Here is a 16,330-nt window from a genome sequence, read left to right on the forward strand (position 1 = left end):
ATTATCAGTTATTAGATGATATATATTTTGTGTTAATAATCTGAATCTGCAAAGTAACTAGTAAATTATGTTGTCACATAAATGTAGGAGAGTAGAGGTATGAAATTGCATGAAATAGAAATAATAATAGTTGAAATAGAAAATAGTAACACACAAGTACCTTAACATTTCACTGTACTTTTACAATACAGTACAGTTCTAAAGTAAATGATGAATGTACTTAGCTACATCCCACCACAGATGCAAACTCATTTTAGAAAGTGTTTGCGCACCTTATTTCTTAAATATATATTTTTAGAAATTGTGTCCAATGATGTTTCTCAGACCATGTCTTTTTGTCCCATACATTTTCTCTTATGAAAATACCGTACCCTGGTTGTCACTTGCTGAAGAATAACAAGCCCTGTGTCTCACTCTGTAATACAGTAACAGTGATTGCTCCTGATCCCCGGTATTTTATCTGGTGACATGATGTGTTTCACTGAGGCTGTGTAAGTGCGCTGCACTTTGATGTGGTTTGTTTAAAGATATGTCAGTTCTGCTTCTGAGCCTTTTGGGGTGCAATATTCTGTGTTTGAATGCAAACTGTTGAAGCGCAACATTGAATATGCTATCATATCCCTGTAGTGATAAGCAGTACCCCAGAAATGTCTTTTTAACTTTTGTCTCAGTTCTCTGTCAAATGTTTTGCATGCATGTCTTTAACAACTCACCAACTGAATCAGATCTGTTTTTCTTTGTTATTCTTTCCAACTATAGGGTGACTGGGTGATGGAATAGGGATGAAGCGTAATCGGTGGGGAAATATGCTTCCTCTCCCCAACCTTTCTCTTCTTTTCCACTGTATATGCTTTTTCTTTCTCCTCGGTTTTCCCTCAACCCATGTCCAGTTCCTGACAGAAACAAGGGCAGGACAAGGTCTGCTGCTCTTTACCCAGCCTGCCTATAATGCTTCCATCTTCGAGAACTCTGCGGCAAGAACCTATACAAGTAGTGATATCAAAATGGGCATCATTCTAGGGCCACCTCGGTCTTTAAACATCAAATATTCTGTTGCATCTGGAGACAGTGAGGGAATCTTCCAGACTGAGGAGTTTGTAATGGGAGATTTTTGTTTTCTCCGTATACGCACTAACGGAGGCAGTGGTGCAACATTGAACCGGGAAGTACAGGACAATTACACACTGACAGTTAAGGCATCTGCCCATGGAGGCCTAGAGGCCTTAGCCACTGTTTATATCAAGGTCTTGGATACCAATGATCTCCGACCTCTCTTCTCCCCTACCTCCTATTCATTCATTGTCTCGGAGAGTGCCCCTCTGGGTGCCAGCATAGGACGTGTAACAGCCACAGATGCTGATGTGGGCTCCAACGGGGAGTTCTACTACTTCTTCAAGAACAGAATTGAACTCTTCGCTGTTCATCCGACCAGCGGGGTCATCACCCTGACAGGTCGGCCCAGAATAGACAAACAAGACAGATTTGAGCTGGAGGTGCAGGTGGTTGACAGAGGAATGAAACTCTATGGGAACAATGGTATCAGCAGCACCGCTAGGCTGGTCCTAACTGTGGAGCGGGTCAATGAATTTTCTCCGGTTCTCAAAGCAGTTGCTGTCGTTCCATCGTGGGCGGACAAGGACCCGGTCTATGCCATAATGACTGTGAAGGACAAAGACGAAGGGGCATCTGGGGATATAGAGTGGGTGTCCATCATCGAGGGTGACCCCCTTGAACAATTTGTTATTGATCGATCGCCTGTCGGGAATGAGTATCGGGTTAAAACATCAGAATTGTTTGACTGGGATACATTCCCCTATGGCTGCAACTTAACCTTCCAAGCTAAAGACAGGGGTATACCTCCAAAGTTTTCTAATACCCAAGTTGTTCAGTTGTTGGTTACAAAGCCAGACCTAGTGTTGGCGAATTTCGAGAAAGATGTTTATGGAGTCAAGCTGAGTGAAATAGCTCCTCCAGGCACTATTGTAGAGGTGGTGAAAATCTCCCCAGCTCCTCTGAGTGTCAATTACAGCTTCAGCAGCCCCTCAGATCAAATGTACTTTGATATAAACCCTTTGACTGGAGTTATTACGACCAAGAGGCAGCTGACAAGGATATCACAGGATTTCATAGAGATGGATGTGGTTGATATTATCAGTCAGCAGCAAGCAAGGGTTCAAATCACCATAGATGATGCTAATGACAACTCGCCAGTGTTCAACAGGCCATACTATGATATTGCAATCAACGAGAGCTTACCTGTAGGCACTGTTGCTCTTGTAGTGTCTGCTGTTGATGCTGATAAAGGAGAGAATGGTTATGTAACCCACACAATAAGTGGCGAACAGAATCTTCCATTTACAATAGACCAGGACACAGGAGAGGTGAGGATCACAAGAGACCTAGACTTTGAGTCATCAGATGATATCTATACTTTTGCAGTGCGGGCCTCTGATTGGGGTTCACCCTACAGAAGGGAGAGTGAAGTTAATGTCACCATACGTCTGATAAATATAAATGACAACCAGCCGCTCTTTGAGAGAGTGTCCTGCAAGGGGATGATAAGCCGTGATTTTCCTGTCAGTCAGACTATTGTCACCTTGTCAGCTGTGGACATGGACGAACTAGGAATGGTGACCTACAAGATACTGTCTGGGAACGAGTTAGACTATTTTGACTTAAATCCAGACTCCGGGGCTTTGTCATTGAAAAGATCGTTTGGAGGGGCTACTTTAAAAAGTGGGATATTCAACCTGAAAATGGTTGCAACAGATGGTGAGATGTGCTCTGATGCTACATTCGTGAATGTATCTGTGGTGAGGGGTAGGATGCCACCCATGGGGTTCAACTGCAAGGAGACCAGGGTAGCCCAGCTGTTGGCAGAAAAAATGGTCTTAAAAGTGTCTGCTATGGCTAGACCAAGACCAGATAAGAGCTATACAGACTTTTTCTCGACAAACCAACACACTCCACAGTTTGAGGCCTTACCTACCAGTATTCTAGTGAGAGAAGACCTTGCTGCTGGTGCCAGTGTATTTCAGGTGAGAGCACGAGATGGCGACACAGGCTTCAATGGCCGTGTTCTCTTTTCCATATCTGATGGGAACAAAGAAAACTGCTTCAACATCAACATGGACAACGGGTTGATAACTGTGTTGCAGCCACTTGACCGCGAGCGAATGGATCGGTACTTCCTTAATATCACCATCTACGATCAGGGCGTTCCTCAGATGTGCAGTTGGAGACTACTGACTGTGATCATTGAGGACGCAAACGATAACGACCCCCAGTTTTATCAGGACAGCTTCTCTGCTCTTGTTGCAGAAAACGCGGCCATTGGAATTGAAGTTATCACCATGACTGCCTTTGACAGAGACATGGGTCAAAATGGACAGCTTTCCTACGTAATGCTGACCTGTGTCCCTCAGTTTGGTATTGACAGCGAAACTGGAAGTGTGTTTGTTTCTAGCCACTTAGACAGAGAAACCGTCCCAATGTTCACATTGAAGATTGAAGTGAGAGACAAGTCAGAAAGAGGCACTCGTAGGTCATCAGTGACTACTCTCACTATAATAGTGGAGGATGTCAATGATTGCGCCCCAGCTTTCATCCCTAGCAGCTATAGTGCTCGAGTACTGGAGGACCTGCCTCCAGGGGCTGTGATTACCTGGGTGCAGGCTCAGGACCCAGACATGGGCCCCAGTGGACAGGTCCGATACTCCTTGATTAATGACTTCAATGGCACTTTTGAGGTAGGTGATTTCACTATTTGTATTGTCTATGCTGTTGCATATGCGAATCCTCTTTTTCTTGACAGTTTATGAAGTATGGGATTATGCTTTGTTATGCATTGTGCAGATCGATGCTGTGAGCGGTGTTTTGAGGATTAGGAAGGAGCTGGACTTTGAGAAACAACAGTTTTTCAACCTGACATTGCTTGCTGAGGACAGAGGAGTACCCAGCCTCATCAGTCAGACATTTGTGGAGGTGGAGGTGTGTAACACACACATACACACAAATTTGTATCAAAACAAATTCAAAAAGCATTGACATTTATAGTTTTGTTTGTTCATTTCAAGCTTCAAATGTTGATACGACCCCGTAACATTTACATGTTTTCGTTAATGCTCCCCCTATTTTTATTCTCAGGAAAGAAAGAAAATCAATTACATTGTATTTCATTTCATGAAAAGGACCATTTAGGGTACACTAGCAAAGTAAATAAATGATTTACCAAAATGATTACTTCATGAATAGCTGCTAGCCGTAATGTAATTAAAGGCAATGATGGTAATTTGTTGGAATTCTATATCGTACAACCATACTGTGCTAATATACATATCTTCACACAATTTTTCAAAATTGCAGTAAAAATAAAAGCCATACCATTTTTTTCAGGTGGTGGATGTCAATGAGAATTTATATGCACCCTACTTTCCTGACTTTGCGCTGAGAGGCTCAGTGAAGGAGAACTCTCGTGCAGGCACAAGTGTCCTGACAGTCAACGCTAAGGACGACGACAAGGGGCGAGATGGGGTGTTGAGGTACTCTGTCAGAGGTGGCAGCGGACTGGGCACTTTCACCATTGACGAAGACACAGGTGCGACACAAGATCAATTCTGAAGCCAATTTATGTAAAGTGGAAATCCAATAACTTACAAGGCCATGTGTGGAATATCAACACTCAAATGTGTTGTTAATCATTGCATATTATAGGAAATATCACCATTTCTGTGCCTTTGCTGATGACTTCACGTGTGTAGTTGTTGTTCAAATGCCTTACTTTATTTATCTTTGTCCCATTGTGGTTTGCATTGCATGTGAGAAAGCATCCCCACTTGATATGTGTGTATTTGAGGGAGAGAGGTGAAGAGAGTGTGAGGTACAGTCAGCGTCTGTGTGGTGATGGGGCTTCATGTGGGAGCTGTGCACTGGGAGATCATTACTGTAATGAGGGCAGCATGGCAGCTACACAGGCCTCAGGCCGCTCAGTACAACTGATCCAGTGCTCTGTGGATAACATTGCTCAAGGCTGTCCTGTGCAGCACCACCATCCTTTCCAAGAGTAGTGAAATCACTGTGACTTATTAACAGAGGCCTGAACCCCAAAATAAAAAAAGCGTCTAGTTGTCTCCAACTTTCCTGCAGTGTCAAAGCACAGCTGAAATCATGTTGGTCCAAACAAGAGGCCTTGACGCACTCACCCAGGGATACAATGAATCAAATATCCAGTTTGAAAATAGGACAGTTCATATAAGTTCATATTGGCACATGAAAGGCCAACTCTCTCTCTCTCCCTATCTCTCATATCTATAGATCTATACATCTATGTATATACACATCTATATATATATATATATATACACACACATATCTAAATATATATATATATATATATATATATATATATATATATATACATACATAATATATTTTCATAAAAACATTAACATATGCAACCTAAATATCATTGCTAACACTGAACATTATTAGAATAACTTTAATAGAAGAAATATACATTTTCATCAAACTCTACTTACAAAGCCCAATGGACCATGCAGGCCCCCTCAATAAAGATGCATTCCACCAAATTCAAAAGGCATTCATACATTATGATAACATGAACAGACGGATAAGATTTTTGGCATGTGCTATATTTCCGTCTGAGAAATAGAACTCATGTCTGCATAGTTGATATTTCAACACAAGTGGGTGTCAGTGAGAACTCTTTTCTTTCCCATCAAGGCTTATTTTTACAGTTTTCTGTGTCCGTTCACGGTGCGGAAGCTTTTAAACCTACCGGCGAGCTTTCTCAGTCTCTCTCCATGGTGCTGAAACATTCAAACTCCAAGCTCCAAAATCAGTGCCTCAGTCACTCATCCTCCAGGGTACTCCGTAGTGAGTAGTGCTTCGTAATTACCCCTGATGCCAAGTCTTACCACTAACAGATCCTATATTGCGTATAAGCATGCAAATTGTATGAAGTCTCTACTTTCCTGTATAAAAGAAAGAATTCATTAGTATGGGACTGTTCTGCCTGCAGTCTCTATTGATGTAATATTGAATGTAACAGATACAACACTTCACAGCAACATAATAAGTGCTATGATTTAATCAGTACTGTTCTTAATACTTTCCCCACTCAAAACTCACAAATTCAATTACCACCTATCTAATCCAGTTTTACCCTTTTGTATCAATTTGTTACTTGAAAGTATGTTTTAAAATGAATTTATTAATTTTTATTGTATTTGATACCACCCAGATCTTAATGCTGCCTAGTAAAACCTAGTTTATTGCATTTCACATTGCTAATCATTATATTTAGATAAAAAAAAAAAATGTCATGAATAAATAAACCATACATTTTGACAGTCAAGTAGCAGAGGAATAATAAGACAAAGTAGGAAAAGGGGATAATAGATTGATATTAACCAATGCATAACTAACAGGTGGGCAATTATTATAATGATATTTCCCAGTGACTTAGCATGAAATACATTATGAAAAACATTTTACTAATTGATGCAACTTGGGAAAAATGTAAAATGAGTATCTAAACCCAGATTTGTCACTAGTACTTATATAATTAGAACAATGTTATATAGAAAATAAGTAGAAGTGGTTAGTTATAGCCAGTAGATTATTATTTTTAAGAGCCAAATGACAGCGTTCCACTTCTGGCCTCTTTCTTCACCTCTTGTCACTCTGGTCCCTACTGTACATGACTTGCACTGGAGGCCTGCATTGACCTTTAACTAGGCTAATTAGTATTGACTGTAGTTGAGAGAGAAAGTGAGAGAGAAACAGATGGACAAATGGAGAGAATGTCTCTTGCCTTCACTCTCTCTCTCTCTCTCTCTGTGTTCACCCATATAACTACGTGTACATAATTACATATATGTTTCGTGTATACACTGCACTCATAGACAAAACACTGTTACAGTACACAGACAGTCTTCGGTTAGTACTTGGTGCTGTTATTTACTTTAGAATTAAAAGCCAGTGAGGAAGTGTATTGAGTGCAGATTTTCCAGGGGAAATCAGAGAGCTTGTTAGAGCAGAAAGTGGAGGGAGAGGGGAGTGGAAGTGAAGCGAAGAGAGGAAGGAAGAGGATGCAGGGGAGTCTGGAGTACATAAAAAGTGTCAGACAAAAATACTGCTTTCTTCCTCCCAGGCCTTTTTATATATATATATTTTCTTTCTTTTTTTTTGTTTTCAAGTTGCAGCTTTTGTTCTTTTTTCCCCCCTTATATCACAGGCAAGAGAAAAGTCACTGGCCCTTTTTGGCATCAGATGAGATGACCAGAAGTTGTCCCTCATCAAATGTTTCTTTTCATCTCGTAGCTTCTAGAAGTCAGTGTTGTCAGGAGTGGACAGAGTAGCACCACTCGGTCTTGCCACCGTGCATTTAGTTGCCACGTTGAGTGTCTCAGAACCACTCCGACTGCTTGTCAATCTGTGGGTCTTAGTGCCTGAACTAAGTGAAGATAGAGTGAGACAGACAGCGAGAGTGAGTAGAAGGGACAGAGAGGATCAGATATTGTGTGATAAATCCATTTTGTTAGGCCTGTCTTGACATGTGCATTCCCCCCTGCTGTAGTTGGCTCTATGATGCATCTTCTGTAACCCATGACACCCTCATTGTCTGTCTTTTTTACATTTTGGACTGTTAATGAATTTCCTACGTCTGACACTTAAGATGACTCATCCCAATACGGGTGAAAAGCAGCCTACAGGGGCTATCTATCTGAAAATGAGTAGGATCTTCTCCGGCTTAAATCCTTAGCACTCCTGTACTTTGAACACAAATTTGTATTCTCGTCATTGGTTAAGGGTAAAGCCAGCCCTGCAATTTCTCATTGGGCGGCTGTCAGAAGCCACTGCTCCTCTATTAGTGGGTTTGCAAGCGCCAGGATTTGTCACAGCCAGGTTAAAAGCAGTCTCTCAGTTACAGGCAAACACACTTTTAAAAAGCAATCCATCTTGCGTTTGTTAAAAATGAACAGGCTGTACTTTTGATGGCTTCTTTTCTGCCACACACAGAGCTATTCAGTTGTGCCTCGAGATGCAGAGAAATACACATTTTCTCATCAAACCTGCGATTGATTATTTTATACGGTAGCATTCATTAGGCTGCCAAACTGGTTTCTCAAGAATGAAGATGTTAATAGGACGCCACACATGGATGTAAAGCCCAGCGTACTGTTAACTTCTAGATTCGAAAATGTGCCATGACCCATACATTTCTTTTCACCCTTTGAAGTGTGTTACTTATGCTAAAAATGGATGCTGTCAAGTCGGATTTATATTGAATCCACTGAATAGCGCCTGTCAGTCTTAAAGTTCAAAGAGCTTTTGAAAGAGCCATCTCTGTTCTCGCCTCTTTCGGTCGAGTTATCCGACAGAGATGAGATGTGGTTTGAAAAGGACATAGTCAAGGGCGACAGAGCAAAGATGTGTTTTAACAAACACTTTTACTGTGCATTGTGCATGCTCTGGGGCCGCTGCTTCGTCACATATACGCACATATAATAAGATAACAGCCAGAGGAGGCTACAAGAAGGTAGAAAAAAGGCCACGCAGTCACACCTTTAGTCACTGATTTGTGTGCTTGTGTGATGTAACCTTGGCATGTAGGGTTGTGGATGAGTGGAAGGCCTCAAATGATTGTTAGAATACTAATCAAATGTTTTAATTATCTAGTTAGAGATGATCACTGACGTTCTCAAAGTCTCTGGTTAGATTATTTTCTTTGAACAACATATTTTTATGATTGTTCAGACGATATCTTTTTTAACAGGGTGACGGATGGTTTGGTATGGAAACGAGCAGTGCCACTGAGCATGTTTATCCCAGGGGGGTGGTGTCGGGGCTGGACCGTCTTGGCTCTCTATGCCTCCCTGGAGTCATAGACCTTCCATCTATATATATGTTATATATATTTGTCAAATTAAAGGATTTGGTCTTCTCTTTTCACTGCATGGCTCGATTTTTTATAAAAATAAGTAGCCTTTCTATCTATCTCGGTGCTCTTACTTGTCAAGTGAAACAGGTTAAAAATAACAGACCATGATGTTTACTTTTCTCACTAGTTTGTCCGTTTGTAACGCAACAGTTAGAATTTAGTCCATCCAACCAACACCAAATACTACTCCTTCTACCACTTCTTCTAAAACGTATTCTAATGGTAATACTAACACATTGTAAGTCTTTGATTGTAAGACTCATAAACTCTCTAACATCATCAACTTCTATCTATCTATCTTTAATGATAAGAAGTGAAATAGAAGCGTGGAGCCAAAGTAAACATACACTCTCTCACATGTCCTGTCTCAGCTCTGTCTAGCATCTTGTTGGGGCTAATTGCTTGTGAACTGAACACAGACTCTGCGAGCGTTGACAAACGCATGCAGCACGTCTCATGCTGGCTTTTAAAAGTTTGTGTGCACTGAGCAGAAATGAATCAACTGCTCCCTTTGCCTTTATGATGGGTTCAGTCTATTTATTCTGAGCTGACGTGTTATTTTCTGTCAATATAAATAATGCAATTAGATAAATATGGTTGTTTTTTTTTATCTTAACTTAAGGTTCCCTTGTTTAAATAAACCACATGTGACACATCCCACAACCTTCACTGGGCTTCAGCGCTCTTGACAATGTATACAAATGACACGAGTGAACCCTAAAACCTAGAGTGTGAGTATGTGTGTCATTTATTTGGTGTTTAATAACAGTCCTGCATGACGTATTTTACCCATGTGTCATCCATTGTGAGTGTTCTCTTTGTCCCTCAAGAGGTCACCAAAGCTGTCAGCTACTCGTCTCCCTAAGGCCACTAAACACACGCCATTCAAGATGCGTGAGTGTCTGCGAGTGTGTCTGTATTGGTGTAGAGTAGTTCAGGGTACGTTTAGCACTAAGCAAATTGCAGCTGGGAGCAGTTTGGTCAGCTGTGATTAGCTGGAGAGAAGCTGAAACATTGAAGGTGACTACAGCGGCGCTGCTAATGCCTGTGAATGTCACTGAAGTCAGGATACAGAGTTTTCTCTAAATTTCTGTCTTTGCCTCCGTAAAGTAAGTATTCCAAAAACTTTCCCCATGAGATCTTTTAGGGATGTATTCTGTGGGTGACACCCACACTGTCCCCACGAATAAACCTAATAGATATGTATTCTGAAGCCCAAGTAACAACTGCATTAATCTTTCTCACAGGGGTGATCTACACTGCCGGTATCCTGGACTGTGAGACAAAAGACTCCTACTGGCTTACAGTCTATGTCACAGACAGAGGGGTTACACCCCTGTCGGCATCTATTGAAGTCTTCATTCAGGTACCCGTATTCTGCTGCCAATACCCATCTTGTACTGCGCATACATAAAAGGATATATACAGAGGAAATGTCCTTTGTTTAGTTTTTTTCAGAGGGAGAGGGAGAAAGAGACTTGTACACCAAGTGACACCAGTCTGTCCAGCAGCTTCTCCTCCATCACACTGATAACGCATAACGTTTTAAAGTCTACAGAGGAGAAATGTTTCAATATTTAAAAATATAGTTTGGGTGGACCACCATATCCAGCCACCCGAAAGATTCAGTCTTATGTTCCATCGGCTTTTACTCTATATTCATTATATATGCACACCATATTTTAGACATCCAGCACTCCAGATGTTATGCAATTTTCAAACATACAAGTCATCGAACATCTCTCCACCCTAAAGTTATGCCCGTGACTGTATGAAAGGGTGCTGTCAACAAATGAGCTTCTTTGTTTGTATCCGGCATTGTTAAAATCTTACAGCCTGCAAAGACCTAACTGAAGGCTAGTTTTTAAGCTCTCACTGCATATCATTGTGGAGTGTTGGCTCCAAAGTAGCAGTATGAAGCTAAACAACAATCAGAGTGCCTCTCTCTAAAATGCTAATGGCGCTCAGTGCAGTGGATAACTATTGCAATGCTCAGCCTGTGAGAAAGAGATACACACTGGAGGGAAGTCTCTGCTTCAGCTTCTATTTCATTTGGCACTAAGTAATCCGCTGTCTAAACACTCATATATACACACATCACTGCTCAGCCTTTGGGGAAGAGTTCAGCCGTGCATGACCCCCCCCCCCCCCTCCTGCATTTTCTGTCTTCGGGATATTCAGGTGTGCGGTGTGATCGGGCGCTTTACTCCGAGCCTGTTCATCACAGACAAAAATAGGGAGATTAATCAGGCACAGGTGCTCCTCATTCACTGGCTGAAAAATCTTGGCGCTCTGTACCTCGCAGCAAACACTCAATCAACGCTCTGCTTGCCATAAATATTCTAGATCTATGCTGTAGTAAAGGAAATGAATTCGCTGTACATTTTAACAGTGACATCCATGACATTTTCTGGTAAATACATTTCCATTTTGTGATTGATGACGGATCAACCCGGCCCAAGTCCATGCTGCGTTTCACGAGTTGTTGATTAGCAAAAGATACCAAATGCATGCTGATTTAGAAGGTTGTGTTTTATCAACACGTCCATTGTCAATTCAGATCCAACTCAGATAACAAAAGACAGCTAAAGTAGAAACAAATTACCCAGCTTATTATTGTCCTTTTACTCAATCCCCTTCCTTCTCTCCCTCTCTCCTCCTGCCTCTCTCACTCTCTCAGGTAGAAGATGTCAATGATAATGCTCCTCTCACCTCGGATCCTATCTACCATCCAATCATTATGGAGAACTCTCCAAAGGACGTGTCAGTCATCCGTATCCAGGCGCAGGACCCTGACCTCACTGCCACCCCCAGTCGTCTGAGTTATCGCATCACAGCTGGCAACCCGCAGAACTTCTTCTCCATCCACCCCAAAACAGGTGAGACTAACAGACAGACACACAATTTTGAATAAATGTCTTATGGTAACATAATTGACAGTATGATGTGCGAGACTAATGGCATAATTAGTAATGTAGCCGTATAAAAAAAACAACTAATTACACCAGTGTTTTGTGTTTGCATGTTTACATGCCTCTGAAATTATGAGATTTTCTTTCATCACGCATCTCCTACTCCACATTCATCCAATAAAAGGCTTTAGTTCCCACACAACAAATTAAAAAGACTTTTGTACCCACACAGTCAAACATCTAGGACACTGATGAGCCGCCCGCCCAGGCAATCTTTACTACGCTCCTAACTCAATATTGCTTCCAGTCTTATTAAGGAGCGAAAGCTCTTTGCAATGTACTCGAGGAAATGTAGTTAGTCATATAGTGAGCCAGCTGTGGGTGTGTGAAGGAGTTTACATAAGTTAAAGCAATCTTTCCCATTACTTTTGTTCTCTTAAGGAGGAACAAATATATTACTTCAATGCATTATGTGATATATATACAACACAAATAAAAACAGGCTTTTCTCAGAAAGTTTTAATGAAGTTACAAAGGGATACCCAAAGTTGCTAAAATTTTCAGGAGTATAATCTTGGATTTGGAATTAGATTTTCATTAAAAACAATACTGCCAACCACCATATGGGTTCACCATAAGCCCTTTATCGTGGGATCAAGACTCTTAAACAGGCTCAGCTTGTCAAATGATGCTCAGACAGCCTCTGGCTGTATATTACCTCTTTTGAGCGTGTGGGAAAATACTGCATGAGAAATTAAAGTCTGTGAGTGTGAAAAAAAACATTTGTGGAGAAAGCTACATTTTGCACCCTGTTCCTGTTCCTGTCCAATTTAACTTTGATGTGCAAATGCAAAAAAAGAGGATTTAGAACTGCAGCTTGTTTTATTTATTTTTTTATTTTACCTTTATTTAACCAGATGAGACAATTGAGAACCAGTTCTCATTTACAATGAAGACCGGGTCAAAAAGGCAGCAACAGGTGGCAAGTCGTTACAAACAAATAAAACATAGAAACATCTCAATCAATCTCATACAAAAATTACAACATCATGATATGTATAAAAAAAAATAAAAAAAAGTGTTCCTGGAGAAGCAAACTTAGAAACAGTTGCAGTGATCAGAGACTATCGTCTGTAATGAGTTATTGAAGGAGGGTGTTGGAGTGAGGGCGTGGAGTTTTTGGCTTCTTTTGCAAAGTTGCTTTGAGCAGCAAACTGGAACGAGAAACGGCCGAAGGAGGTGCCGGTTTTTGGAATGACCATGTTGATGAAGCTGCTAGAGCGTAAATTGCGGTTACTGTTGGAGATGATGAGTAGAGAGCGGAGAGATATATATATATTTTTTACCAATGATAGTTTTATAGATGCACTGATACCAGTGGATTAATCAGCGGGTATGGAGTGAGGGCCAGTTGACTAAAGAGTACAGGCTGCAGTGATGAGTGTTGAAAGGAGCACCGGTGACGAAGCGGACAGCGGTATGGTCGATGGTCTCTAGTTTATCCAGAAGATTGTTGGAGGCGGACTTGTAGATTACTTCACCATAGTCTAAGATGGAAAGGACTGTCATTTTAACCAGCGTGTGCTTTGCAGAGTGGGTAAAGGAGGCTTTGTTACGGTACAGAAAACCAATTTATGATCCGACTCCAGAAAGCAGTGAGTTGAAGTGCATGTTAAAGGTGAGCGAACTGTCTCGCCAGATACCCAAGTACTTATAGGAATCCACAAATTGGGTTTCTGATCCATCCAGGTAGGAGATTTGGAGAAGGCAGGCAGTTTGTAGTAAGTGTCTACTTGTGAACTGAATATAATCCCACAACATTATGCCTGAACATCATTTCAAAACTCTTGTAGACCCTGTAACAAAGACAGGAACCCTGCCAGGGCCCGCATTGATCCGATACTTTTCACAGTCTTTGTACACTTTCAAAAGATTAAAACATATTTGTTTGTTTTTCAAGTAATTCTGATTTATTAACATTATATCTGTAGAGGATACAAATATTGTGTTTCCAAGTGTTTCAGTTTTGGCTGCCAAGTTTGAAGTCTGGGGAGGTCCCAATGCGTTCTCAGTACAAGCTTTGCTTGAAGCTTCCATTAAAGAATTATTGAAGAGGTGAAATGTTTTATTCAAACGAGAAAACAAAAATGGTGAAGCCTTTGCTGTCTCTGACCTAGATTAAGTGTCTGAGTGTTTCGGTGAACAACAAAAGGTATATTTCAGCTGTTACAGGGACCTGTATTCTCATTCAAAGACACGTCAATGTAATGATCATGATCACAAAACGATGGCCTATAACTTGTGAGTTATCGAGCTAATGGTAGAAGGTGTGATGTTGCTCTGTTGGTAAATCAATGAGGGTGTTTCCATTTCTCTTCTTCTCGTCCTCTTTGAATATGCTTTTATGCATTACAGCATCATGACTATATAACAGTGAACCAGGGTGAAAAGGCTAATATTTACCCCAACAGAGACATACCGTTTCTCACACACTCATCAATATGTAAACTGTAGCCAACACACAGACGCACTTACTCTTGACCCTTCATAATCTTCGAGAGTAGAATATGAGTCATGTCATATATCTCTGAGTTACTGTCCCTGTGCTGGTCCGTGCATCAGATGTGACATTGACATTAACACGGATGCAAAATCACACTGAGTTGATTTGTTCTTCAGCAGATTACACGTACTGTTTAAACATCCAACTGCTCTGGATGAATCGTGTGTGTGTGAGTGTGTGTGTGTGGCAACTGATTAATTGGTTATAGCAGTGTGCTAGCGACAACAGCTCCATTGCAATGAGTCGATGAAAATGATGCACCATACAGTATGACACTCACATGTGTTCGTGTCTCTGTGTGAACCCCACACCCAACAGCTGCATAAAGATAATTTATGTGTGTGTTGTGTTGTTTTTGTGCCACAGGGGAGTGTTTAGCCATCTGAGCCCTGCTGTCTGTCTCTGTCAACGACACACAGTATTTTGCTATCTGTTACTCATTCATCTCATACAGGGGAACTCATATAGATTATTCTCTTGTTCACACTGTGATAATTAAACTTTCACTGCAATTCTGAGCATGAGGTGTGTAATCTTTCATGCGGAGGTTCTGCTATTGTTTCCATCAGTTTATTGAAGCCCAATAAATAACCTTTGACAATTCTCAATGTGTTTTGTAGATATAATATTCTGCAAAGGAAAGGCACAACCATTAATTTGAATGCATCATTTTTCACAATAATGTGCATGACAATTTCAGTCAATTAGTTTGTTAATTAGACATGGATGAGCGAAAGATGCATTCAATAGGAATCACACCTCACTGTTTACCCAGTCCAAAAAGTTTCCATGTACCACATTGATTTCATTGGATAAATGAATAAACAAAACCCCGCTGATTGATTTGCTTCCATGAAGTGGCTGTCAGCAGCACTATGAACTGAGCTGCTGCAAAACTCTTCAAGTTTCAAATTGTTTTTCAAAACTAGGTTCGCCGTGGCTTAAAGTAATACATTTTTCAAGTTCACTCTGGAACTGTCAAACTGATGGGTTTGAGGTACTGCAACAATTCCCAAAATGAATTGAAGTCAAACTTTAAATGAGTGTAAAGTGTGTACATGTGCTGTGACAGCTTCCTGAGCTGTCTTGTTTGTCTCTTGGTGTGTGAGTGAAGCCTACCTCCTTTGGGGGTGTTGGAAGAAGGAGTGCTTCTCTTAAAAGCATCCATGTTTGCAGAGATATGTCGTGATGTCATGATGACCATGCTGGTGGCTGTGCGACCTTTTCTGCAATCCACTATTAGATTGTATTGGTTATGTTGTACCAGGATATTAACAAATGAATTGTACATGTTTGAGTCTAAATCCTTGAACAACAATGAACGAAAGTATGAATTTTGAAATCGCAAGTTCCCATTTTTATTGATGCTCCAGTAGGAAAATGTATGACAGCTATTCCCCTTTCATGGTGAAGAAGTAGGCTATAAATTGATGTTACTGACAGTATTTTAATGAATCTAACGAATTGAAATAGGCCAATGGACCATTACATATATTTTGTGTGTGCTAAGGTGTGGGTGGGTATTTCGTAATTCTTTTTACTCACATCCAATTAAAACAGAGCGTTGTCCAACTGCAGATGTGCTGCACGCTGTAGATCATTGATTTTTTCCAGAGTTGTTACTCGCTCCGTGTTCTGCTGAACAAGCCCCACCTCCCCCCTCCACTCTTGCGCCTACAGCTTTGTGACCGCTGCTCTAGATTTACTTCTAATTTGCTTAATTGAAGTTAGCCTGCATAGCAAGCTCAAGGTGACACTGTGACTTGTGCAAGCACGGAAATGTGCGAGTGTGTGCAACATGGTTTTAGTCTATCCATTGACTGCGCCGATATTTTAAGCAACCAAAAACAATCCCACTATTCTAACGCTTCATTACACTGAAACAAACAC

At 40.9% G+C, this 16,330-nt stretch overlaps 1 protein-coding gene across 1 annotated transcript in view; it reads left to right on the top strand.

Annotated features, from left to right (window-relative positions):
* Positions 1–782: 782 nt before the first annotated feature.
* Positions 783–16,330, top strand: part of fat3b (FAT atypical cadherin 3b) — a gene marked incomplete at both ends in the record, with an annotated part of 59,533 nt that continues 43,985 nt past the window's right edge. The window contains 5 exons of the mRNA XM_079172002.1: positions 783–3,749; positions 3,856–3,990; positions 4,396–4,597; positions 10,213–10,331; positions 11,646–11,844. Coding sequence (XP_079028128.1) covers positions 783–3,749; positions 3,856–3,990; positions 4,396–4,597; positions 10,213–10,331; positions 11,646–11,844 — 3,622 coding nt within the window. The remainder of the gene's footprint in view (positions 3,750–3,855; positions 3,991–4,395; positions 4,598–10,212; positions 10,332–11,645; positions 11,845–16,330) is intronic.

Source organism: Pholis gunnellus (assembly GCF_910591455.1).
Source record: "Pholis gunnellus genome assembly, chromosome: 13".
NCBI lineage: Eukaryota > Metazoa > Chordata > Actinopteri > Perciformes > Pholidae > Pholis > Pholis gunnellus.